Raw genomic sequence first — 27,061 nt, forward strand, 5'->3', positions numbered from 1 at the left:
GACAGCTCTGGTTAAAGTTAATAATGACCTTTTGATTGCTTCAGACAATGGACTTGTCTCTGTACTTGTATTATTAGATCTTAGTGCTGCATTTGACACCATTGACCATAATATTCTTTTACAGACACTTGAGCATCAAATTGGCATTAAAGGAACCGCACTAAGCTGGTTGAAGTCATATTTATCAGATCGTTCGCAGTTTGTATATGTTAACGATGAATCTTCAATAAATACTACAGTCAGTCATGGAGTTCCACAAGGTTCTGTACTTGGACCAATCTATTAACTTTATATATGCTCCCTTTAGGCAACATTATTAGGAATCACTCCATTAACTTTCACTGTTATGCCGATGATACGCAGTTATATCTATCAATCAAGCCCGATGAAATTAATCAATTATCTAAATTACAAACATGTCTTAAGGACATAAAATCCTGGATGAGCTGCAATTTTCTGATGTTAAACTCAGAAAAAACTGAAGTTCTTGTACTTGGCCGTAAACACCTCAGAGACTCACTGTCTAAAGATAAAGTTACTCTAGATTGTATTACCTTGGCCCCCAGCACCACTGTATCTTTGCCAAAAATCTTTGCTTAGATTGAATTGAACTGATTTGAAGGAATGCTTGGCTGTTGTGTGGGCAGTGCAAAAGATAATATTTTTCCACCAGACCATGGCATCATTCCTGTTTTACTTTAATGAAACAAAAACTTTACATAAAGAGAATCCACATTTTAAATTTTTTCCACCAGGAGAAACAACACTGATACTTCCAGCTCAAGTCTTTCACAATAAAAATTCTAAAACTCTGGAGAAAGTAATACATTTGGACAATTACTGATTACACAGATTTCAACATATGTAAAATGCTTCCATAAAACTTTATTAATCAAAACAAATTTACTTTTTATCACAACTAACGTGTGAATGGAAGGTGCAATAAAATCATAAAATTCATATTTATTTTAACAAAAAACAACCCTTGTTGACCAAAGTTGGAACGAAATATAAAAGAGAAAGATTGTGACATTTTGCAGAGATATCGTGGAGCAATGATTTTATTTGTCCTGTGTAATTATATTATTTTTAACACTTATTCATCACATGAATTCAATTCAATTCAATTCAATTTTATTTGTATAATTCATAACAGAAGTTATCTCAGGACACTTTTCAAATAGAGCAGGTCTAGACCGAACTCTTTAAAACATTATTTACAGAGACCCAACAGTACCACCATGAGCAAGACCTTGGAGACAAGGGCAAGGAAACACTGCCTGTTAAAAGGCAGAAACCTAGGACAGATCCTTCGACTCTAGGTGGGTGGTCGTCTGTCTCGACCAGTTGGGGTGTGAGAGAGCGAGAGAGAGAGAGAGAGAGAGAGAAAGAGAGACAGAGACAGAGAGAGAGACAAACAGACAGACAGGTGCACAGCAACAACAGTATTGGCAATACAATCTAGCAGGACCATGGCAGGAGGCTCCACCAGGATCGATAAGAACCTGCGAGACGAGAAAGCACAAGAACTCCGGGGAAGAAGTGAAGTTAGTAACATGCATTAATGGGACATGAATGAGTGCAGCGAGAGAGAGGAAGAGAGGAGCTCAGTGCACCATGGGAAATCCCCCGATAGTCTAGGCCTATAGCAGCATAACTAAGGGATGGTTCAGGACTCACCTGATCCAGCCCTAACTATAAGCTTTATCAAAGAGGAACGTCTTAAGCCTACTCTTGAATGTGGTGAGGGTGTCTGCCTCCTGAACCACAACTGGAAGCTGGTTCCACAGGAGAGGAGCTTGGTAACTGAAGGCTCTGGCTCCTGTTCTACTTTTAGAGACTATAGGAACCACAAGTAGCCCAGCATTCAGAGAACGTAGTGTTCTAGAGGGGTAATAGGGTACTATGAGCTCTTTAAGATATGAAGGGGCCTGACCATGAAGAGCTTTATACGTGTACAGGAGAGATGTGATCTCTTTTTCTAGTTCCTGTCAGTACTCGTGCTGTTTTGAATTAATTGGAGCGTTTTAATGGACTTATTGGGGCAACCTGATAATACAGAGTTGCAGTAATCCAGCCTAGAAGTAACAAATGCATGGATTAGTTTTTCTGCATCTGTCTTTGATAGGATGTGTCTAATTTTTGTAATATTACGTAAATGAAAGAAGGCAGTCCTGGAGGTCTGCTTCATGTGGGAATTAAACGACAAATCCTGATCAAAGATTACTCCAAGATTCCTGACAGTGTTGCTAGAGGCCAAGGTAATGCCATCTAGAGTAACTATATCTTTAGACAGTGAGTCTAAAGTTTTTGTTTCATTAAAGTAAAACAGGAATGATGCCAAGCATTCCTTCAAATCAGTTCAATTCAATCTAAGCAAAGATTTTTGGCAAAGATACAGTGGTGCTGGGGGCCAAGGTAATACAATCTAGAGTAACTTTATCTTTAGACAGTGAGTCTCTGAGGTGTTTACGGCCAAGTACAAGAACTTCAGTTTTTTCTGAGTTTAACATCAGAAAATTGCAGCTCATCCAGGATTTTATGTCCTTAAGACATGTTTGTAATTTAGATAATTGATTAATTTCATCGGGCTTGATTGATAGATATAACTGCGTATCATCGGCATAACAGTGAAAGTTAATGGAGTGATTCCTAATAATGTTGCCTAAAGGGAGCATATATAAAGTTAATAGATTGGTCCAAGTACAGAACCTTGTGGAACTCCATGACTGACTGTAGTATTTATTGAAGATTCATCGTTAACATATACAAACTGCGAACGATCTGATAAATATGACTTCAACCAGCTTAGTGCGGTTCCTTTAATGCCAATTTGATGCTCAAGTCTCTGTAAAAGAATATTATGGTCAATGGTGTCAAATGCAGCACTAAGATCTAATAATACAAGTACAGAGACAAGTCCATTGTCTGAAGCAATCAAAAGGTCATTATTAACTTTAACCAGAGCTGTCTCTGTGCTGTGATGAACTCTAAATCCTGACTGAAAATCCTCAAATAAACTATTGTTATGTAAAAAGTCACACAACTCTTTGGCGACTACTTTCTCCAGAATCTTAGAGAGGAAGGGGAGGTTAGAGATCGGTCTATAGTTGGCTAAAACCCCTGGGTCAAGAGTGGGCTTTTGAAGAGGGGGTTTAATTACAGCTACTTTAAAGGACTGTGGTATATATCCTGATAATAAAGAAAGATTAATCATATCCAGTAAAGAAGTGCCAATTAAGGGTATGACTTCTTTAAGCAGCCTAGTTGGGATCGGGTCTAACAGACGGCTGTTGATGGCTTTGATGTAGAAATTATTGAAGTTAACTGATGAAGATCGATAGCAGAAAAACAGTCTAAATATATATCTGAGTTTACATTAGTTAAAGTTCCTGAACTTGGAGAGCCACCGATAACTGTTGATGGCAGTTGGTGATTAATTTTCTCTCTAATAGTAATAATTTTATTATAAAAGAAGCTCATAAAGTCGTTGCTACTTAAGTTTCTGGGATATGTGGCTCAGCCTGGCTACAGTGCTGAAGAGGAACCTAGGGTTATTCTTATTTTCTTCTATTAGTGCTGAGTAATAGGCTCCTCTGGCATTACGGAGGGCCTTTCTATAGGTTTTAAGATTATCTTGCCAAATTGAGCGATATTCTGATAATTTGGAAGAGCGCCATTTCCTTTCAGATTTCCTAGCTTTTTGCTTTAATTGGCAGGTTTGGTGGTTGTACCACGGTGCTGGTTTCCTATGTTTTAATAATTTCCTTTTTAAAGGAGCGATAGAATCTAATGTTCTTCGTAGTGAGCCTGCAGCACTATCAACTAGATTATCAATTTCGGTGGGACAGAAGTTATTATAGGACTTATTGTTATTATAGGATTTGGACATGGCATTGAATTAAACACTGATGGAATCTCCTCCTTAAATTTATAAGCTACTTGAAGACATTAATAGGAAACTGCAATGACTATTTTTCACTTTGTTGTCGTTTTATAGAGCAAAAGAATCATCGTCAATGAAAATAATTGCTGCATGAATATGTATTTTTTTATGAATCAAATCTATAACTGTCTATGAAATAAATATATTTTATGTTTTAGAAAAACAAAATTCTTTTATGTTCTGTATCATTATAAAAAAGTTATTCTCTTCTTTTAAAATGACAAAATAAACAGAAAAAGATGAAAAGTGAAAAACATAAAGATTATACCAAGAAAATATAAAATAAAAGGACCTCCTCAGTGTCTTAAACTTCCCGTCCCCTGCAGTCTCAGTATAGGATGTCAAATGCAAGTTTAGACTTTCTCTATAATCGTTAACCTGCTCTTCTGTACTGTAATATCGCACTTATTCAGGTTGTGCAGTGGCTTCAGGTACAGAAGAGTGTAAATAATCCATTATTACATTAATTATTTTACATTTTAATAGCAAAAACATGAGTAACTGAATAACTTCAAGAACTGATTTATGATCTGCATTCCCAGAAATGTTCCTATAAAAAGTGAAAAATAGTCAATAGTCAGCAGTAATATTAAGATTAAACAACATGATACACTGTAAAACTAAAATCAACAATAGATCAAAACTAAGCTTGATTAGTTGATTCTCGATTAACGGTCAGAAATTCCATTAAAGAGAATCATTTTGAGATTTGGACAAGAAGGTGTTACCTGAGCTTTTTAATTGTGACTGCAACACAAAAATATTGCTTAAGCATTATTATTACATGCATGAATCATAATAATCATATAATATATAACAGTACATGTCTGATGGTTTAAATTTACCTAAGAAACATGAGACAGAGGTCAAATTTAAAGTACAATTATGGCATTTACTGTTTTCCATACAGGTCAAGATTTTCAATAAGGATAGGACGTGTAGTGTAGTGTAGAGACGGCCGCAGCCAGAAGCAGCAAGCTGAATAACGGACGGGATGTGGGAGCATCTCTTACAGAAAGTAAGGTGAGTTCGGAGGATGAAGGATTTAGAACGGTAAACAGAGAGTTTCACTGGAACTACTCAGTAAGTGTCCTACATCAGGAAATAATGGACATCCAGCAGCCAATCAGAATGCAATATAAAAATATTCAACAAACAACAAACAAAACTGATACATATATGACTTATTGTTGTGTGTCAATCATCCCTCCACTGAACCCAATGAACCATTTAAGCTAATAGACAGTAAATACACTGTGTACGGTCACAACCTTGACATTGTGTGTGACAGTGGAACTGATCTCAGAGCAGACTGGTTCAATGGTTGTGATTCCTCTGTCAGTCACTGCTGGATGAAGCTCTCCTCTCCACTCTACCTCCCTGTAACATGGCCCAGTCAGAGCTGATGCTGCTGCTTCAAACTCTCTGGATCATCAGGACACAGCGGATCCTCCAACACAACCTCCTTTCTCACCACTCACAGTCTGACTGAGATCACCAGTTCCATCTGAGGAGAGAAGGAGACAGACGACAGCAGAGATAAATCAGTGTTTACAGAGACTCCCTCCATCAGCACATCCAGTATAAAGACCAGCAGGGACTTCAGTCCAGTTCAGACCAGTTATTAAAATCAATCCATTGTGTATGCTTAATATTCAAAAAGCTCTGCATTGCATAAAGAAACAAAATTCTGTAATTGAAGCTGTTCCTTAATGTTGTTTTCATTTTTTTTACACTAAATATACTGCAGAATAACAAACCCCCTCTTATCTCTCCATATAGAAAAAGCTCCATTTAGCCGATACCGATCAGTTAAAAAATGCCTTGAATGGCGTTGATATCGATTGCTGAGATCGGATCGGGACATCCCTAATATACACCGATCAGCCACATGGTCACTAAATGTAATGATGGTTGTTTGCTGTGACAAAGACCAACTGATCAGTTGTTTAGTGTAGAAATGAGAGAACAAACAGTGTGAGATCAGACTGGATGAATGAGGACCACTGTCTCTATACATCTTGTAATGCTGTCAGCTGGAATCCAGCTTTATTTCCTGAACACATGAACACAACAACAACAGTCGTCTTCACATTAACTCAAACACATGATCACAACAAGCTTCTGGCTCTCTGATTGGCTGACTGTTCTCTCTCTGTCTGTCTGTCTGTCCAATCCTGAAGCCCGTCCCCATTCTCCTCTCACAGCTTCACTGAGGAAAGTATCAAATACTGGATCTATGTTTAGTCCAAGACTCCTGGAACCAGCATGGACTGACTCAGACCCTCTACTGACCTCAGAGTCTGCAGTCTACAGTGTGGACTCTCCACAAGATCACACAGCGGCTTCACATCTGAATCCTGCAGGTTGTTGGTACTCAGGTCCAGCTCTCTCAGATGGGAGGGGTTGGACTTCAGAGCTGAGACCAGAGAAGAACAGCTGATCTCTGACAAACTGCAGTTCATCAATCTGAAAACAGAATCAGTCAGTCAGTTTAGAAGCAGTTTGTTCCTGCTTGAAATCATTCAGTGTTTAATAATGCACATTTGAGATTAAATCTAGAGCTAAAGAGGTTCAGAGTGAATTATTCAGTGTAGATTCTTGTTATATGAAGGTTTTAAATGTGGAGATCAACATTGCTCTGCCACAGTCAATGGACTAAACCACTGAAGAAGAAAACAGACTTTAGCATTAAGATACTCAGTGTGGATCAGTATAATATCAGCCTTATGTCTGAACTTTACTGTCAGCACAACTTTCACATCAGATTCATCTCAGCACAGAAAGAAAAAATGATGTCTGACCTCAGAGTCTCCAGTCTACAATGTGGACTCTCCAGAAAACCACACAGCAGCTTCACTCCGGAATCATACAGATAGTTGTTACTCAGGTTCAGCTCTCTCAGATGGGAGGGGTTGGACTTCAGAGCTGAGACCAGAGAAGAACAGCTGATCTCTGACAAACTGCAGTTAAGCAATCTGTAAAAGAATAAACAATGTGAATTTAGAAGACAACATTGCTGCTTGAAATCATTCAGTGTTTAATAATCTGCATAAAAGCATTAAAATTAGTAAAAACAACTGTATGATAGCTGATGTGAACACAAACAATACTGAAAGATCAGGTCAATAAAGCTCAATATAGTCTTTTGCTAAATTCAATTTTATTTGTATAGCGCCAATTCATAACAGACGTTATCTCGGGACACTTTTCAAATAGAGCAGGCCTAGACCGAACTCCTTAAACATTAACAGAGACCCAACAGTACCACCATGAGCAAGCACTTGGCGATGGGGGCAAGGAAAAACTGCCTTTTAAGAGGCAGAAACCTTGGACAGATCCTTCGGCTCTAGGTGGGTGGTCATCTGCCTCGACCAGTTGGGGTGAGAGAGAGAAAGAGAGAGAGAGAGAGAGAGAGAGAAATAGCTTAGTGCTTTGATTGGGACCAATATTGATTGTTGAGATCGGATCAGGATATCCCTAAAAACATTAAAAGTACATCTGAATTACTTTGTTTCTCTATTACAAGTTGTCCATATTTACATAATTGCTACTTATATCACACAGATTGATGTTAATAATGAGGTTATCAGGTTTAACTGTAGATATTATGTTCCTACCCAGGGCAATACCATCACACTGTTTACAGGTAGGTTTTGTATCCAGAAGAAGGGGTTTTATAGAACTTTATACAGCCTCATTAAGTGGTGAATCACCATCATGTAGTGTCATACTGAATAACTAATAGCTTTATGCAGTTAGATCATATATAATAATAATAATAATAATAATAATAATAATAATAATAATACATTTTATTTATAAGCGCTTTTCTAAATACTCAAAGACACTTTACATAAAAGCATAAAAGCAGCAAAACAACATCAAATAGTAAAACACTAAAAACACATCAGACTAAGCTAAACATTAAAAGCAATTTTAAAAATTTGAGTTTTTGTCAGAGATTTGAATGTTGGAAGGTCGGTACAGTCATGGATGTGTTTGGGGAGAGAGTTCTAGAGGGAGGGGGCAGCTACAGAGAAGGCTCCGTCGCCCCAGGTTCGGTGCTTGGTCCTGGGTGGTGGAGTCAGGAGGTTTGCATCAGATGAGTGGAGGCTACGGGATGGATTGTGACAATGCATCAGGTCAGTGAGATAGGAAGGGGCCTGGTTATGGAGGGCTTTGTGTGTAAGGAGGAGGATTTTGAACTGAATACGATGTGGAGCCAGTGGAGGTTCTGGACGACAGGGGTAATGTGGTCACGGGTGCGGGTGTGGGTGAGCAGACCAACAGCAGAGTTCTGGATGTACTGGAGTTTATTTAAGGTTTTGGATGGTGTGCTGTAGAGGATGCTGTTGCATTAATCAATTCTGGAGGTGATGAAGGCATGGATGAGGGTTTCTGCAGCGGAGAAGGAGAGTGATGGGCGGAGTCGGGCTATGTTTTTGAGGTGAAAAAAGGCAGTTCTGGTGATTTGGTTTATGTGGTGTTCAAAGGAGAGTTTTTTGTCAAAGATGACTCAGAGGTTGCGACTGTGAGGGGATGGAGACAGGGTGGAGGTGTCGAAAGTGAGGGAGAAACTGTGTCTGGTTTTAGTGATGGATTTGGGGCCGATGATGATCATGTCTGTTTTGTCCCAGTTTGAGGAAGCTTGGTGGAAGTTGGTGTGCATCCAGGATTTAATGTCAGTGAGGCAGTTGGAGAGAGTGGAGTGAGTGGCGCAGGTGATGGATTTGGTGGAGATGTAAAGCTGGACATCATCAGCATAACAGTGAAAGTTGAGACCATGGTGGCGAATGACGTTGCCAAGGGGAAGGAGGTAGAGTATGAAGAGGAGAGGCCCAAGCACCGAGCCCTGGGGGACACCTTGGGACAGCGGAGCGGGGGAAGAGGTGCAGTTGTTGATGTGGATGAACTGTTGTCTGTCGGTGAGATAAGATTGGAGCCAGGAGAGGTGATGCTGAGGGAAGATTTTTGGCGGGAGAGAAGAATGGTGTGGTTGATGGTGTCAAAAGCTGCAGTGAGGTCCAGGAGGATGAGGATGCTGAGGTGACCAGAGTCTGCGGAGAGGAGGATGTCGTTGGTGACTTTGAGGAGGGCTGTTTCAGTGCTGTGTTGTGAACGGAAGCCGGATTGGAATGGTTCGAACAGGTCATTTGAGCAGAGGTGGGTTTTGAATTGTTTTGCGTTCCAGTATTTTAGACAGAAAGGGGAGATTGGAGATGGGCCGGTCAAGTTTGACATGATGTTGGGGTTGAGTTCAGGTTTTTTGAGGATGTGGGTGACAGCAGCCAGTTTGAGTGAATGGGGAATTGAGCCAGAACTGAGAGAGGAGTTGATGATTTCTGTGATGAGTGTGGAGATAGCTGGTGAACAGTCCTTGGTGAGGTGGGATGGGATGGGGTCCAGGACACATGTAGATGTTTTCATCCCTGTCAAGATTTTGGACAGCTCCCCTGGCGACACAGGGGAGAACTGAGACAGGGGCTGAGAGGTGTAGGGGGGAGGAGCAAATGATGGAGTGGGAGTGCAGACAGTGGGGGCAGGACAGGAGGACAGGTTGTTGTAAATGGTGTCAATTTTGGTCTGAAAGAATGAAAGAAAGGAGTTGCATTTATCAATTGTGAATGAGTTGGTGGTATTGTCACTGGGTTTGAGAAATGGGGATTTACTGGGGGAGAAAAGAGCCTTGGGGTTGGTGGAACCAGAGTGTATGAGGTGTGAGTAGAAGGTGGACCGGGTAGTGTTAAGAGCTTCCTTATACTGCTGAAGGTAATCTGTGTAGGCTTGTAGAGTCTTTCAAGCTGACGCTTAGGGGATTTCATTTTGTGCAGATCAGGAGTATACCAGGGAGCAGAGTGAGTGAATGAGACAGTTTTGGTTTTGATCGGAGCCAGTCAGCGGTGGGGGGAGGAAGATATTTTGCTGGCAAGAGAGGCTGAAAGGGCAGAAGGGCAGATGGAGTTGAGATTTCTCAAAGAAATTGTCCGTTTGTCCTTGGTGGTGGAAATGGGTAGATCAATGTCAACGGTGATTGCCAGGTGGTCAGAAATGTTGAGGTTGAGGCTGGAGAGGTGAGGTATGGTGAGACCAGTAGAGCAGACCAGATCCAGGATGTGACCACGGCTGTGGGTGGGAAAGTTGTCGTGTTGGGTGAAGTTTAGCAGTGTAGCAGTTCCAGGAATTCAGTGGCAGATTTGCAGTTAGTGTCGATGTGGATGTTGAAATCTCCCAGGAGCAGAACAGAAGGTGAGATGGCAGATAACTGAGTTAAAAAGATTTGGTTTGGGGGGGCGGTAGATTATGGCAGTGACCAGAGGAGTGGGACCAGAGAGTTTGAAAGTGATGTGTTCAAAGGACTGAGCAGCAGAGATGGAGATGGTGGATGTTTTAACAGTTTCTTCTTCTTGCTCTCCCGCCCGTCTCCCTTATCTTTCCTGCTTTGCTTCTCAAGTCTCGTCCTGTCTTGTCTCTAACTTTGGGAGCCTCTCCCCGCATTGCTCTCCACATTTAAATCATGGAATTGGTCAACTGGTCTCTCAACGCAATTGACAGAATTTTCTCGACGAGAAGCTCGGGTTCGGGGGAACCTGTCTGCCCTGAAGGAATGTTTGCCGCTGGTTACCCGATGGACTCCTGGGAGAAGTGGAGGGTCGTGTGCCTGCCGATTCTTTCCGTAGAGGACATCGAGGATCTCTACATATTCGGAACCATGATAACAGGCTATCTGCTGATTGGATTAGGCATTGCCCTGGTGTATCGGAAAATTCGGAAGACGGTGTCAGCAGTCCAAAGCCCCATGAAGCTGCCCGACATGATTGATGGAGTGAGCAGAGCTGTTTGCGCTCAGACTGTGGGTATAAACCGCAACATGGAAAACACCTTGGAAAGAGCTGTCAGCGCACTGACGGTGGTTATACACCGCAAAATGGAAAACATCTTGGATAGAGCTGTTAGTGCTCAGACTGTGGTCATTAACCGCAACATGGATAACATCTTGGAGAAGCTGTCGGCTTTGCAAAGGAGAATGAATCGATTTGAAGACCAGAATGGACAAACAGAATAAGTTGTGTCTATTGAAATGCGACTACTCGCCCTAACCCAAACAATCATAATCTAATCTGCATTCCGGCCCTCAGTAGCACCAGCCTTGGCCAAGGCCGCTGCTGGAACAACTCCTCCAGGAGATCGCTGCAGGAAGACGCTCTGCCCTATTCCTCCCTCCCTTCCCTCACGGACACCTGGTGATAGTTGACTCTGTTTAGGACCCGATCAGGGATGTCTCCATGTCAACCTGCTGTGTTATCGCGATGACACCATGTGAACTGAGGCACTGATTGAGAGGCTAGACGAAGCGACTCTCCAGGCTTATGTGCACACACGTACACATGGACACTTACACATGCGCATATGCAACACAAAATTAATTTAAAATTAGGCTTTTATTGTTGAGTGAGCGGGTGTTGAGCAAAGCCAGTTTCAGGTGACGTTACTTCGTGCTGGGTTGTGAGGACCAAGGAAGGGGGCGGAGATTAGATAGGTGCACGTGTTGTTGATCTATATATTGAACAGATACTGCGTGGATAATTAGGGCTGCATGCTGTAGCAACAAACCTAATAACAATTAATTCATACAATTACAAACTATTACTGTATTCTTATATTTATTAACTACACTGTATTTACATTTATTAAAATAACTAAAAATCAGGTGTTTAAGTGGTTCAGAGTGAATTATTCAGTGTAGATTCTTCTTGTTATATGAAGGTTTTAAATGTGGAGCTCAACATTGCTCTGCCAGTCAATGGACTAAACCACTGAAGAAGAAAACAGACTTTAGCATTAAGATACTCAGTGTGGATCAGTAATATCAGCCTTATGTCTGCACTTTACTGTCAGCACATATTTCACATCAGATTCATCTCAGCACAGAAATAAAAAATGGTGTCTGACCTCAGAGTCTCCAGTCTACAGTGTGGACTCTCCAGAAAACCACACAGCAGCTTCACTCCTGAATCCTGAAGGTCAATGTTGTTACTCAGGTTCAGCTCTCTCAGATGGGAGGGGTTGGACATCAGAGCTGAGACCAGAGAAGAACAGCTGATCTCTGACAACCAGCAGTCAATCAATCTGAATAAAGAATAAAGGATGTGAGTTTAGAAGACAATGTTCCTGCTTGAAATCATTCAGTGTTTAATAATCTGTTCAGAGCTGAAGAAGGTTTAGAATGTACAAGTTTAGAAAATGGAAACTCCAACCACCTGAACCCAACAGGATGCAGATTGCAAACTGTAAAATACACAGAGAGAAAAAGAGCTATCATTAATATTAATGACAACGTGCTGCTGCTTCAATAAAGACGTAGTGACTTCAGCTCTTAACCTCTGCTAGCTCCACCAGTGGCTCCATCTATTCAAACTCATGTTGTGCAGCCAAACACAAAGAAAAAGCCACAGAAAGTGATTGAAGATTCCACTCAAGATCCAAAGTTTACAAAGATACCAAATATGGCAGGATGGATTTTGGGGAAATTCATCTACTGATTTGATTTGATTTGATTTGATTTGATTCAACTTTATTGTCATTGTAAGTACAGGTACAAAGAACGAAATGCAGTTAGCATCAACCAGAAGTGCAAAGTAGTAAAGTGCAAAGTATTTTACAAATGTACAGAAATATGTAAACAAAAGTAATAATAACATTATAGATATATGAATGAACAATTTACATTATGAACAGTGTTTACAGAATAGGTTCCATTAATGAGGGTGTGCATGCCGCCATTCCTTTTCCCGAAGTCCACAATGATCTCTTTGGTATTCTTGGTGTTGATGGCCAGGTTGTTGTTGGCGCACCATGTCACCAGGTGCCGGACCTCCTCCCTGTAGTCGGACTCATCGTTGTCATTGATGAGGCTAATCACCGTCATCTGCAAACTTGATGGTGTTGGAACCATGTACAGGTGTGCAGTCGTGGGTTAAAGGGACACTTCACCCATTTGCATTAAGCTTTGTATCATTAGAACCCCAGTCATATTTTTGAATGGTCGTGCATCATTCCCTCACTTCCCCTGAGGGGGGAGAAATAAGGATTTCAGTGTTGCACTTCCTGCTTCCAATGATGTAAAAATCGTCATTTTGCGTCATTGGAAGCAGGAAGTCTCATATCTCTGTAGAGGGGGTGAGACTACAAACACTACTTACTCATTTTTCTTTCACTCACGCTACAGACCTATTACAGATCAGTGGGTGGGACTAAAAAATATAACCGCCATCTTGTTTGGAAGCTAAGCGGAGGCGCTGTTGAGCCAGACGTTACGACTATGGTAATCAATCTAATATGGAAGAAATTTCGAAAGTATGATGGTCGAATCAGATGTTCGTGGCTACCTTTATGAGCCGCAATATAGCGAGCAGCGGCTGAGGCTGCTGCAGCCGAGGCAGAGGACCTGCCTGTCGCGGACGAGGAGCCCGGACTGGCTGGAGCTGGGGCGGACTGCTGGTGTCTGTGCTCTCGCTGTGCGCCTACGGACACACGGACGTCTGACTGTAAAGTGAGTGTTTCTATTTTCTGTCTTATAACAACGTGGCATGTATGTACACAATTTGTTCAAGCATTATAACAAAGTTATTCCCGGTTAATACGTAACGTCAGCCAACTGAACTAACGTTAGCTTCTTTACTGCACAAACAGCTTGCAGTTGCATTGCTAACTACTGTGGCACGCTCAACACAAAGACCATGCATCACTAACTGTGTGCTCAATGTCTTGTAGACAATATCGCCTAACAGCCTTTCTGGAATGGGTCCTGCAAGGCGAGAGATTGGGTCGAGGCCATCGTGTCGTTTTACCCGCTTATGAGGCTATCCGACAGAAATATCCAGCTCCAGATGGCCAGTACTGCGGGCACCAAGAAGTTGAGGACGCTCAGGAGGAACTATAACTGTTATTGTTAACATATTTATTTTTGTTGTTGTTGATATATTTCTGTAAATAAATGGTTTACATTCACGTTGTTGTAGTCCTTGATAGTGTTAGTGGGAGCGGCTTGCGGAGCTGTGCATTGTGGGAGTTGTTGTCTTTTATACAAATGCGCCCTAAAGTCACTTTCTGTCTTTTCTCGGTCAAATAGGCACCAAATTCAAAATATATGTTACATTTCGACTACATATATAACCCACCTTCAATAAATATTAATGTTTCCACGGGTGAAATGCTCCTTTAAGAGGAAGCAGAGGAGGGGGCTCAGCACACATTCCTGTGGGACGGCAGTGTTCAGGGTTAGGGTTGAGGAGGTGTGGTTGTCTAACCGAACCGATTGGGGTCTGTTGGTTAGAAAGTCCGGTATCCAATTGCAGAGGGAGGTATTGATGCCAAGGTTGCTGAGTTTGGTGATTAGACTGGAGGGGATGATGGTGTTGAATGCTGAACTGAAGTCAATGAACAGCGTTCTCACATAAGTGTTACTGTTGTCCACTGTTGCGTGTAGCGCTATAGAGATGGCGTCTTGTTCTGGTGGTAGGCGAATTGGAGGGGGTCCAGTGTGGGTGGTAGGGTGGTTTTGATGTGAGCCAGGACCAGCCTCTCGAAGCACTTCATGATGGTAGGGGTGAGTGCAACAGGGCGGAAGTCATTAAGGCTCCCTGCAGTTGAGTGTTTGGGCACCAACACGATGGATGTGGTTTTGAAGCACGTAGGGACAACTGCTTGGACCAGTGATAGGTTGAAGATGTCGGTCAGGACCTCAATCAGCTGTCCAGCACAGGCCCTGAGCACCCGTCCAGGGATGCCATCAGGACAAACAGCCTTACCTGCATTAGTCCTGCTCAGAGCAGCGCACACGGTGATGGTGGAAAGTGTGAGGGGTTGGTGGTCTGCAGGGAGCGCAGCCTTGATCGCCGCCTCCTGGTTCTCCCTGTCAAATCAAGCATAGAAGTTATTGAGCTCATCTGACAAGGAGGCGTCGCCGGTTGGTGTAGTTGTGTTGGTTGGCTTGTAGTCTGTGATGGCCTGGATGCCTTGCCACATGCGCCGGGGGTCGGGTTATTGTTGAAATGCTCCTCTATCCTTAGCTTGTGGCTGTGCTTGGCCTTCCTGATGCCCCTCTTCAGGTTAGCCCTGGATGCACTGTAAGCTAGCGCATTGCCTTCAGCAGGAGGCGGACCTCCAGGTTCATCCATGGCTTCTGATTAGGGAACGCTGTGATCTGCTTATGTGACACTGTCGATGTTGGTGTTTATGTAGTCCAGAACAGAGAAGGCATATGTATCAATGTCAATGTGTGAGTCCAGGGTGGCCTGAGAGGCAAACACACTCCAGTCTGTGTTTTCAAACCGGTGCTGTAGTGTAGAGTCAGCTCCTTCTGGCCACACTTTAACAGTTCTTACAGCAGGTTTCAGACGTATGATGAGTGGTGTGTATTTGGGGAACACGAACAAGGAGAGGTGGTCAGACTGTCCTAGGTGGGGGAAAGGGGGTGACTTTGTAGGCCTCAGCCATGTTGGTGTAAACATCGTCCAAGGTCTTGTCTCCTCTGGTGGGGCAGGAGACATGCTGGTGGAATTTGGGGAGTACAGTCTTCAGGCTGGTGTGGTTGAAATCACCCCCAACAATAAAGGCTGCCTCAGGATGTGAGGTTTGATGTTTGCTAATAGCAGCATGCAGTTCTTTCATGGCAAGTTTAGCATTAGCATCTGGGGGGATATAGGCTGCCGTCACAACGGTAGATGTAAACTCTGGGCAGATAGAAAGGTCTACACTTCACCATGAGAAACTCTAGGTTAGCAGAGCACTGACCCCCGATTGTAGTAGTGTCCGTGCACCAAGCTTTGTTCACATAAATGCACAGACCCCCACATCTGGTCTTACTGGATTCATCAGCTGTTCTGTCTGCCCGGAGGACGCAGCGCCGTCAGCTCGATTGTGCTATCGGGGACGCCGCTGTTGAGCCATGTTTCAGTGAAGATCAGGATGTTACAGTCCTTAATCCAACTGTGTGAGATGAACCGCGGCCGCAGCTCATCCATTTTGTTCGCCAGAGGCCGAACATTGGCGAGAAATACTGGGTAGAGATAGCCGATGAGGAGTTAGCTTTAGCTTAGCTCGCAGCCCTCCTCTCCTCCCCCGCCTTTGTTTACGATCTCGGCACCGCCTGCGAGCACTTCCGGACTTTACAACAGACTTTAGCATCAAGATACTCAGTGTGGATCAGTATAATATCAGCCTTATGTCTGCACTTTACTGTCAGCACAACTTAACATCACATTCATCTCAGCACAGAAATAAAAAATGGTGTCTAACCCCAGAGTCTCCAGTCTACAGTGTGGACTCTCCAGAAAACCACACAGCAGCTTCACTCCTGAATCCTTCAGATTGTTGGCACTCAGGTCCAGCTCTCTCAGATGGGAGGGGTTGGACTTCAGAGCTGAGACCAGATAATCACAGCTGATCTCTGACAAACTGCAGCAAATCACTCTGAATAAAGAATAAAAGATGAAGATAAAATCATTTATAATCCATAGATGTGTTCAGGTTTTAAATGTGGAGATCAACATTACTATGTCCTAATCAATGAGGGTTTCTCTAAAATGAGTAGATTGACTTTGTCATTTGGTTATTGTGGATCATCATAATGTCAGCCTTCTACAGACATCATCCAAATGTCAGCACAACATTCATACACCAATTCATGTCAACACTGATCAATAACATGCTGCTGATCTCAGTGAAGTCTGTAATTAGAGGACAAAAACTATATTGATCCTTTAAACAGCTGCATTTGGAAAAACACATTGGTCTCTCTGTGTTCCTCTATATGTGTGTGTGAGTTCTGAAGGATCAACTAGAAAATGCAGTGTTAATGTTAATAGCTAAAAAAACAAACATTCTCACTTTAAAAGCATCAGGAGTCAAACCACTTCACTGCTTAACACAATGGTAGCCAAGGTAGGGCTGCGTCAGGTGTGTAAGGTGGGTGTGAGACGTGGGTGTATACACGTTTAATAAAATTCATAATGAGTGGAAGATGTGAAACTTTTTAACATTTCAAAGACCTACATGTATGTCAAACTAGACCTAATTTTCTTAAGGTTTTCCATGATCGGGATTTGAACCGTGGACCATGCAGTTCCCACTGAGGGCAGCAACTTGAGCCCTGAATTCTAACCACTGACTTACAATCATCCTGGTAAAACTGAAACCATTAACAGTGGAAAAGGATAAAGGTTCAAACATCTCAAAAACAATCAGACATTGATAAAGATTAAATCAGTCACCAAATCAAACAACTTATCATATGTAGGAGCTGAATCGTATCAGGTTTGGACATTTTTTTCCTTATAGTTATAGGTGAGTATTGAAACAACTCACCATGTAGTTGTGAGCCATTTGTTTTAACCATAGAACAACCTGCTAATGAGATGAGATATTATGTCCAAAGCTAAGCTGTGTACTTTTAGTCAGAATCAGCAGCATTGCTGTCAGCCACCATTTTCTTTGTCTTTTGTTGACTTTAGTTTGCAATAAACCTTGTTTTGTTTTATGACTCCTCTATGTTTCCTCCCTAGAGCACAGGGTCATAATACAGTGAACAGCAGGGAATGTCTGAAATATCTGCTAATGTTCAAAATATCTTAGCAGTGACACACAAATGAAACTGCTGCAGGTGTGATCAATCAAATCAAAGTTAGCTGAGGGTTCTTCTGTATACAGATGTAATCATTCACCAAACTTTATGAAACATTAATTCACTTTCACAACTTACAGTGGACATATTTTTCTTTAGGAAAGAGAGGTCTTTTGAAATATAAAATAGAAAAGTTTATGGATGTAAGTTATGCATGAACATAAATTAGGATGGTGCCTTCTCCCATACAGCCGTCAACCATCAGGCGATCCAGCCTATCTTTACAACTGCTACTGCAGTACACCCACCTCACACTGCACTGTTATTAGCTGTGGGCTACACACCCATCACCCAAAAGCTGACGTCCATAAAAGTCCCAAGCACAGCAAAATAAGAAAATACAGGCAGATGGCAGGGACTCTGCAGATACAGACACTGTCAGACACTTCTAACTGAAGTTTCTATAAGTCTATACATTTTTAGGAAAACCTTACTGACCTAAGAGTCTCCAGTCTACAGTGTGGACTCTCCAGAAAACCACACAGCAGCTTCACTCCTGAATCCTGCAGGTCATTGAGACCCAGGTCCAGCTCTCTCAGATGGGAGGGGTTGGACTTCAGAGCTGAGACCAGATAATCACAGCTGATCTCTGACAACCAGCAGCCCCTCAATCTGAATAAAGAATAAAAGATGTGAGTTTAGAAGACAATGTTCCTGCCTGAAATCATTCAGTGTTTAATAATCTGTTCAGAGCTGAAGAAGGTTTAGAATGTACAAGTTTAGAAAATGGAAACTCCAAACACCTGAACCCAACAGGATGCAGGTGGCAAACTGTAAAATACAAAGAGTGAAAAAGAGCTCTCATTAATATTAATGACAACGTGCTGCTGCTTCAATAAAGACGTAGTGACTTCAGCTCTTAACCTCTACCAGCTCCACCAGTGGCTCCATCTATACAAACTCATGTTGTGCAGCCAAACCCACAGAAACTGAGCTGCACCCATGGAAGCAATCAGTGGATCAGCAGAGAAAATGTTAAAGTCTGTCTGACCTATAAACTCCCAATACATTTGAAAGATAAAGACAGCTTTGTGGCGAGAAAGATTTCATACTCGAGTAATGTCACTCATGTCCAACCCTTGCTACTAGCTATAGAATCCATATGTAATGTACACTGATCAGCCCTTACACACTGCCAGTAACACTGATTATCTGATTATCAGGTTATCTGATTATTATATACCTGTCAGGTGGGGGGGGGGGTATATCAGGCAGACAGTGAACAGAGTTGATGTGTTAGAAGCAGGAAAAATGGGCAGCGTGAGGATTAGAGCGACTTTGACAAGAACCACATTGTGATTCATTTCGATGTGAGTCATAATGCACGTGGGGAGTGAAGGCTGATCCGTATGGTCCGATCCAACAGACAAGCTACTGTAGCTCAAACTGCTGAAACAGTTAATGCTGGTTCTGACAGAAAGGGGTCAGAACACACAGTGCAGAGCAGTCTGCTGCATATCAGGGTGCCCAGGTGATCATAATGTTATGGCTGATCTAGGTATCTACACATGGAGTGGGTCGCCTTCTCTAACCCTAACCCTAAATGTGGAGCTCAACATTGCTCTGCCACAGTCAATGGACTAAACCACTGAAGAAGAAAACAGACTTTAGCATTAAGATACTCAGGGCCCTATCTTGCCGATCTGAAAAGCAAGCATCAAACGCAAAACGCAAGTAGCTTTGTGGATCTCGGCCATCAACGGCAGATTTGCCAGGTGCACGCCAGGAGCGGTTCACAGCCGAGGAGACTGACGTTCTCGTCAGGGCCGTAAAATACAGAGAAGTGACATTATTGACATGAAATAAAGGTAACACAGCCCTACAATAAATCAAAACAATGTAATGTAGCTTCACAGGAAGAAGACCCTGGCCTCGGGAGCAGTGCACACGGGCCGAGCAGTGCGCAAGGGCCAGCTGAGGAGGGAGCAGTGCAAACACCAAGGTGCAGAGGATCCAGACACGCCGGAGGACCACCCGTTCCTGCAGCAAACCGGGTTTGACATGCTGGAGCGGGAGCTGTCCAGGATGCGGCAAAGTATTAATGCCCGTCTTGACCGGGTGGCGATGTTGCTGCTGCCTCTCAGGCGCATCCCCTTAAGTCTGCGCCCTTAAAATAGCATCTGAATAAGCGCCACTGACTTTAGACTATGTTTTTCCTGGTCTGTGGCGGAATTGTTTTCTGAAACAGCAAAGTAGCACCAGGGAACGTTTGCGCTGGAACACGCCTCCTCTTTTCGCTGAACTGCCCCCCGGAGCGCAAGTTCATTCCCTAATTTAAGGACGTGCATCGGTGGAGGGAAAATTCCAATGTGTGTCGAGTGCAAAATAGGAATTATACAAGCGCCAGTGTACAAAGTCAATTGCGCTGAGTGCAAGATTGAGCCCTCAGTGTGGATCAGTATAATATCAGCCTTATGTCTGCACTTTACTGTCAGCACAACTTTCACATCAGATTCATCTCAGCACAGAAATAAAAAATGGTGTCTGACCTCAGAGTCTCCAGTCTACAGTGTGGACTCTCCAGAAAACCACACAGCAGCTTCACTCCTGAATCCTTCAGGTTGTTGTTACTCAGGTCCAGCTCTCTCAGATGGGAGGGGTTGGACTTCAAAGCTGAGACCAGAGAAGAACAGCTGATCTCTGACAAACTGCAGTAACTCAATCTGAATAGATATAAAAAATAAAATCATTTATAATCCAATCAGATGTGTTCAGGTTTTAAATGTGGAGATCAACATCCCTTTTTCCTAATCAATGAGGATTCCTCTAAAATGAGTAGAGTGATTTTGTCATTGGGTTATTGTGGATCATCATAATGTCAGCCTTCTACAGACATCATTCAAATGTCAGCACAACATTCATACACCTATTCATGTCAACACTGATCAGTAACATAATGCTGATCAAATCACACCTGTTGGATTAAAGAGAGTCGGGATATAAGGGGGTTGATTCGATTGATAATATGATTATATCGTCTATCAAAAAAACTGAAAAACTGTACAAACATTTCACTTCTATACTGTTTTTTGTTTCTCTACCAATTGTTCAGACATTTGTAAACAGGAGAGCAATGCTTTTTCCTGATTTTTTGCTCAGGCAAATTCTGAAAATGTATGAACCACAAAAATGAAGACATCAAAGATTTAAATTAAATATACAAAAGACCATGTGAACTGACCTCAGAGACTCCAGACTACAGTTCAGACTCTCCAGTCCAGCACACAGCAGCTTCACTTCTGAATCCTCCAGGTAGATGTTCCAACTCACGTCCAGCTCTCTCAGATGGGAGGGGTTGGACTTCAGAGCTGAGCCCAGAATTTCACAGTGAGTCTCTGAGAGTCCACAGTCAGAAAGTCTGTCATGACACATATATTACAAAATAAATTATAAAAGAGGTAACTTTATAGTTACTTTATGCATTTTGATCAAAAGAGTTTGTTGACATATAAATTAAAGGAAAAACCTAAATGACTGAGTGGAGACACATGACAAATGCAGGACACACGGGTCATTGAAGGCTTCATGAGAATGACAATCATGTTAATCAATTGAACACCGATGGGAGAATGGAGATGGTTCCAGAAACTAGAAGGTTTGGGTGGATTTTTCAGTGATTGAGCTAAACTTATCTCAATGTGTTTGACATGAAGCAATAATTCTTTTTTTTCAACTCAGTGAACAATTTCACTGCAGAAACACGACCTATCTTTGCCAACTACCTGCTGTTGTCAGGTTCATATCTAAATCTATAAGTGGGAAAATTCAGTGACTGCTGCCACTCCCTACAGAAGTAAACTAATTGCAATATTAATTAAATTAGTGTGATTAGTTGTCAACATTATTTTCAGAACATCTGAAAAATCTATTAAGCACACAATTAACAAACCAATAAGGTTGCTTTATTTTCAACATAATGTCACCGGGGAGATTTCATAAGTGTGTCAGCATTAAAAACATCGACCCTTGGTGTCTGAAAATGTCTGATTTCTATTCTATCATTTTGCTCTTATACATATACTCGTCAGACTTCTTTGTATCTGAATCAGTTTGTTCATTATTTTCTACTACAGCTACCAAATCACTGTTATAGCATTCAACATTATCCCATAATTGTTCTTCAGCATTAACATTTTAAATTTTAAAATTGTTTTTATATTTGAAGAACTAAACTACTACTCTTATAAAGTTAATCACATCTGGACTTACAGAGCCTTTCTACAGTTCCTCACAGCTGGAATCAGTCTCAGTCGTCCCTCCTCTGATGTGTTGTACTTCTGCAGGTCCAACTCATCCAGAACCTCCTCAGACATCTGCAGCATGTAGGCCAGAGCTGAGCAGTCGAACACAGAGAGTTCTTTCTCTGATCTGGTCTTTGACTTCAGGAAATCTTGGATCTCCTGATGGACTGAGTGGTCGTTCATCTCCATCAGACAGTGGAAGATGTTGATGCATCTGTCAGGAGAGACTTTATCTCTGTTCATCTCCTTCAGGTTGTTGATGGCTCTCTGGATAGTTTCTGGACTGTTGTCTGTCTGACCCAGCAAGCCTCTTAAGAGTCTCTGGTTGGACTCCATGGAGAGGCCATGAAGGAAGCGAACAAACAGGTCCAGGTGGCCATTTTCACGCCTCAGGGATTTCATCATTGCTTCCCTTAGGAAGTCATCCAGAGATGAATTACCATGTTTTATCCACAGGAAACCCTTCAGTACATCTGTGTTCCTGTTGGTGTAACATTGGAACATGTAGACTGCAGCCAGAAACTCCTGAATGCTCAGATGAACGAAGCAGTAGACAGTTTTCTGGCAGATCACACTCTCTCTTTTGAAGATCTCGGTACAAACTCCTGAGTACACCGAGGCCTCTGTGACATCAAGACCACACTGCTCCAGGTCTTCTTGATAAAACATGATGTTTCCCTTCTCCAGTTGTTCAAACGCCAGCCTCCCCAGCTTCAGAAGAACTTCCCTGTCAGCCTCCATCTGCTCCTGTGGACTCGTCTCATGTCCCTCATCATACTTCTGCTTCTTCCTCTTTGTCTGAACCAGCAGGAAGTGTGAGTACATGTCGGTCAGGGTCTTGGGCAGCTCTCCTCTCTGGTCTGTAGTCAACGTGTGTTCCAGAACTGTAGCAGTGATCCAGCAGAAGACTGGGATTAGACACATGATGTGGAGGCTCCTGGAGGTCTTGATGTGTGAGATGATTCTGTTGGACAGATCTTCATCACTGACTCTCCTCCTGAAGTACTCCTCCTTCTGGGCGTCAGTGAAGCCTCGTACTTCTGTTACCCTGTCAATACATTTAGGAGGGATCTGATTGGCTGCTGCAGGTCTGGAAGTTATCCAGACGAGAGCCGAGGGAAGCAGATTCCCCTTAATGAGGTTTGTCAACAGCACATTGACTGAAGTCTTCTGCCTGACGTCAGACACAACCTCATTGTTCTGGAAATCCAGTGAAAGTCTGCTTTCATCCAGGCCGTCAAAGATGAACAAAAGTTTACAGAAAGCGAGCTGCTCTGCTGGGACCTTCTGTAATGTTGGATGGAAAACATGGAGCAGCCTGAGAAGACTGTACTGCTCATCTTTGATCAGGTTCAGCTCCCTGAACGAAAGCAGAACCACCAGACTGACATCTTGGTTCTCCAAGCCCTCTGCCCAGTCCAGAGTGAACTTCTGCACTGAGAAGGTTTTTCCAACACCAGCAACACCGTTCATCAGAACCACTCTGATGTGTCTCTGTTGGTCAGGTAAGGCTTTAAAGATGTGGGTATTAACCTCTTCACTCTGTCCCTCTGTGAAGTAGAGCTCAGTGTAGATCCTGTTGAGGAGGGTTCCATTTCCTGGTTGATCAGTTCCTTCAGTCACGCATTCACATCTCCTCTTCAGACTGGTCTTATGTTCATCTAAAACCTCCTGCAGACCATCCACTAAAAAAAAAAAGTGTGAGTCAAAACAAAAACATTGCGACAATCTGCTGACCTTCTGTTGGCCTAGGCACCAGCCGCCATGTGGCCATTCCCCAAGAGCTTCCTCGATTCAGAGATGGCGAGAGACATAGTGACCAAATAAAGCCGAAAGGTAGGATGACAATGGTCAGATTAATCAATAACTGAGAAAGCTTAAAGAGCAGCAGGCAGCAATAGCTTACAGAGCAGCAGCAATACGGATGCAGGGCAACAGCAGCATTGACAGAGCAGAGGGAGAGCTGGGAAATTTTGCAGCTTAAATAGAACACCAGATTGGAAGGGTGCTCTTGGTGAGTGATTATGGAGTGAGGCATGTCATGTGTGTATAACAGCGCAGCTCAAGTTGAGTGCCTGAACGAGCTTGCAGGCTTCGCTCCATTTAGAAGCTACAAAAGAACGGACAGGTAGCAGGTTCATTTATTTCTCATTCTACAATACAAGTTGCACAACAAAATGCAAGTTTACAGCCCCAACTGCTACATAAAAAAATAATATTTTTTTTTATGGTGGGGTGAACACAGAGCTTTCTCTCTGGTCACCTGCACAGGAATTGTGTTGATCAGATAAGCTACAACCAGGTTTGTTTAACAAAGGTCTTACCCTTAATTCTTTACTGGATATGATTAATCTTTCTTTATTATCAGGATATGTACCACAGTCCTTTAAAGTAGCTGTAATCAAACCCCTTCTTAAAAAGCCCACTCTCGACCCAGGGGTTTTAGCCAACTATAGACCGATTTCTAACCTCCCCTTCCTCTCTAAGATTCTGGAGAAAGTAGTCGCCAAACGATTGTGTGACTTTCTACATAACAATAGTTTATTTGAGGATTTTCAGTCAGGATTTAGAGTTCATCATAGCACAGAGACAGCTCTGGTTAAAGTTAATAATGACCTTTTAACTGCTTCAAACAATGGACTTGTCTCTGTACTTGTATTATTAGATCTTAGTGATGCATTTGACACCAATCTTCCATAAATACTACAGTTAGTCACGGAGTTCCACAAGGTTCTGTACTTGGACCAATTCTATTCACTTTATATATGCTCCCTTTAGACAATATTATTAGGAATCACTCCATTAACTTTCACTGTTATGTAGATGATACCCAGTTATATCTATCAATCAAACCCGATGAAATTAATCAATTATCTAAGTTACCAACATGTCTTAAGGACAGGACAGGAAAACCTGGATGAGCTGCAATTTTTTGATGTTAAACTCCTCCGAAACTGTCTCACTGTCTAAAGATATAGTTACTCTAGATGGTATTACTATTCATTCTGCATCGTTGTGGATATTGGCAATTATTCTCTCTTTAATACCAGGACACAAAAATATAAAAAGGAAATTGCTCAAAAGAAATACCACCAGAGTAAACAATACAGCATACTCCCCACTGACATCAACAGCAGAAACTCTTCTTGTCTTCAGACTAGGGCTGCACAATTAATCAAATATTAATCCCAATTGTTTTGCCTTGCTAGCATTTTGGCCATAATTGTGCAGCCTTACTTCAGACTAAAAACTCTGTAGCACTTGAAGCTGTTCTGCTTTTTTGATGGATCTGATGTTTTTGCGTGATAATTGCAGTTTTTTGGTGTCCACATGGTTGAATACACTTGATGTCTTGAAATGCAGAAGATTTCATTTTTAAGATGTAGAGATGTTCAGTCTTACTTTGTACAGTGCTGGTCTGACTGTCTGTCTGCAGTCCAGCTGTTCTGGGTCTTTCTCCACACTGGGGACAGGAGGAGTCTCCTGATGAACCAGAGTGGTCCCAGTATCCACAGCTGGTAGAGACTGGATCCTTCAGGTTATCCTGACACAAAACACAGCAGGATGGCTGCTCCTCCACAGGAACATGACTCCTCTTCCTCCGTCGGTGAAAACATTTCTTTATTATTAAAATTATTTGTTGATTGTTGTTGAAAAATATCAAGATTTGGCCGACATTGTGTAGAAACTCTCTTTAAATTCAGCTCTGTGTCTGTAATGAAATTTATTATTTTGTTTTGTTTTTTAGCTCTTCCCTTTTCTTCATCCACTGATAACTTTTACAGAAGTACTGCCCATTAATGTGTATATTAGTAAGAATATACAGTGGAGTGTTAATACAGGTGAGGAAATCTTTTCTAGAAATTATTTTCCTCACATTTGTATCACTTATGATATTAACTGATTTGAGATTCCTCTAGTGAATCATAACAGCTAATCTGAGCTAAATTAATTGCCTCAGAGACTTTGACAGTAAAATCATTTTTAAACTATTAAAAATTATTTTATTATGTTATTAACACTCACCCTGTCGCAGCCTTTAGATTACTCCGTCTGCGTCTGTCGACTCAAAATGGAGTCTGAACTTACTGAACACTTTCACTTTCAAGTCCCCTCCCTGTTCATGTTCAGGAGCTACAGCAAGTCGCCACCAGGTGACAGCAGAGATTCATTATTGATCCCCGGGATGATTGGTTGTGTTACAGTTGATAAACAGACGTTATAAGAAATATAAATAATGTTAAATTATGTGCATTAAATCACAGCAATAGAAAATAAAGGTAAGTCTAAGAAAAATACAAACAGTGTGTGTGTGTGTGTGTGTGTGTGTGTGTGTGTGTGTGTGTGTGTGTGTGTGTGTGTGTGTGTGTGTGTGTGTGTGTGTGTGTGTGTGTGTATGTGTGAGTGTGTCACTGGTTTCATTATAATCTGACTAATGAGCTGGAATAAGCCTATTAATGGTCACAGTGTCACACAGCTGTGTTATATACAGGAAATAATAATAATTATTATTATCATTATTATTATTACTATACTAACTGGTTATAAACTTGAATTGTATATAATTATATGTAAGAAATGTTTTGTTGTGAACGGTGAAAATAAAAATAATATCATAATAAACGGTTTTCTCTGGAATAAATGCACAAGAATACAGTCAGAGGGTTTGTATGGATACAGATTACATTCAGACTTTAACAGGTTTTATTTTTATATGACGTACAGATTTAAAAACATGTTTATTACTGGAAATACTAAATAAATGTTGTTTTTAAAGCAGATTTCTCTTCTTTTTGTTCTTTACTCCTAAAAATGTTTGTGTTTTTAACCCAGTATATAAATACTGTAAATATATATCTCTTATAATACTTAATATGTAAATTACTGTTTACATAATAACTTACTTATCATATTATAAGATTTATATAACTTAAATAATACAAATAATACCAAATGTTTGTATTATATTTATATTCTGTACATTAAATTACATATACATAGGACTATATGTACAGAGATTTTATTATTTTATTATTATTATTATTATTATTATTATATTAAACATATTCACAGTGTTTTTGTAGATTTAAATAAAGTATCTATAAATAAAATGATCTTTGTTTTTTGAGCACTTTTAAAACCAAAGTTATAAAGTGCTTCACAAAAATATATATTATATCTATATTATTA

At 41.6% G+C, this 27,061-nt stretch overlaps 1 protein-coding gene across 1 annotated transcript; it reads right to left on the bottom strand.

Annotated features, from left to right (window-relative positions):
- Positions 1 to 680: 680 nt before the first annotated feature.
- LOC127365112 (NACHT, LRR and PYD domains-containing protein 12-like) lies at positions 681 to 25,488 on the bottom strand. The gene is made up of 10 exons (XM_051402850.1): positions 25,274 to 25,488; positions 21,840 to 23,556; positions 20,812 to 20,988; positions 20,120 to 20,293; positions 18,069 to 18,242; positions 16,247 to 16,420; positions 11,900 to 12,076; positions 6,751 to 6,924; positions 6,242 to 6,415; positions 681 to 5,453 (listed from the first exon to the last, which is right to left on the bottom strand). Coding segments are annotated over exons 1-10 (2,955 nt in total). The 5' UTR covers positions 25,275 to 25,488; the 3' UTR covers positions 681 to 5,440.
- Between the last annotated feature and the right edge of the window lie 1,573 nt (positions 25,489 to 27,061).

This window comes from Dicentrarchus labrax, unplaced genomic scaffold, assembly GCF_905237075.1.
Source record: "Dicentrarchus labrax unplaced genomic scaffold, dlabrax2021, whole genome shotgun sequence".
Taxonomy (NCBI): Eukaryota; Metazoa; Chordata; class Actinopteri; family Moronidae; genus Dicentrarchus; species Dicentrarchus labrax.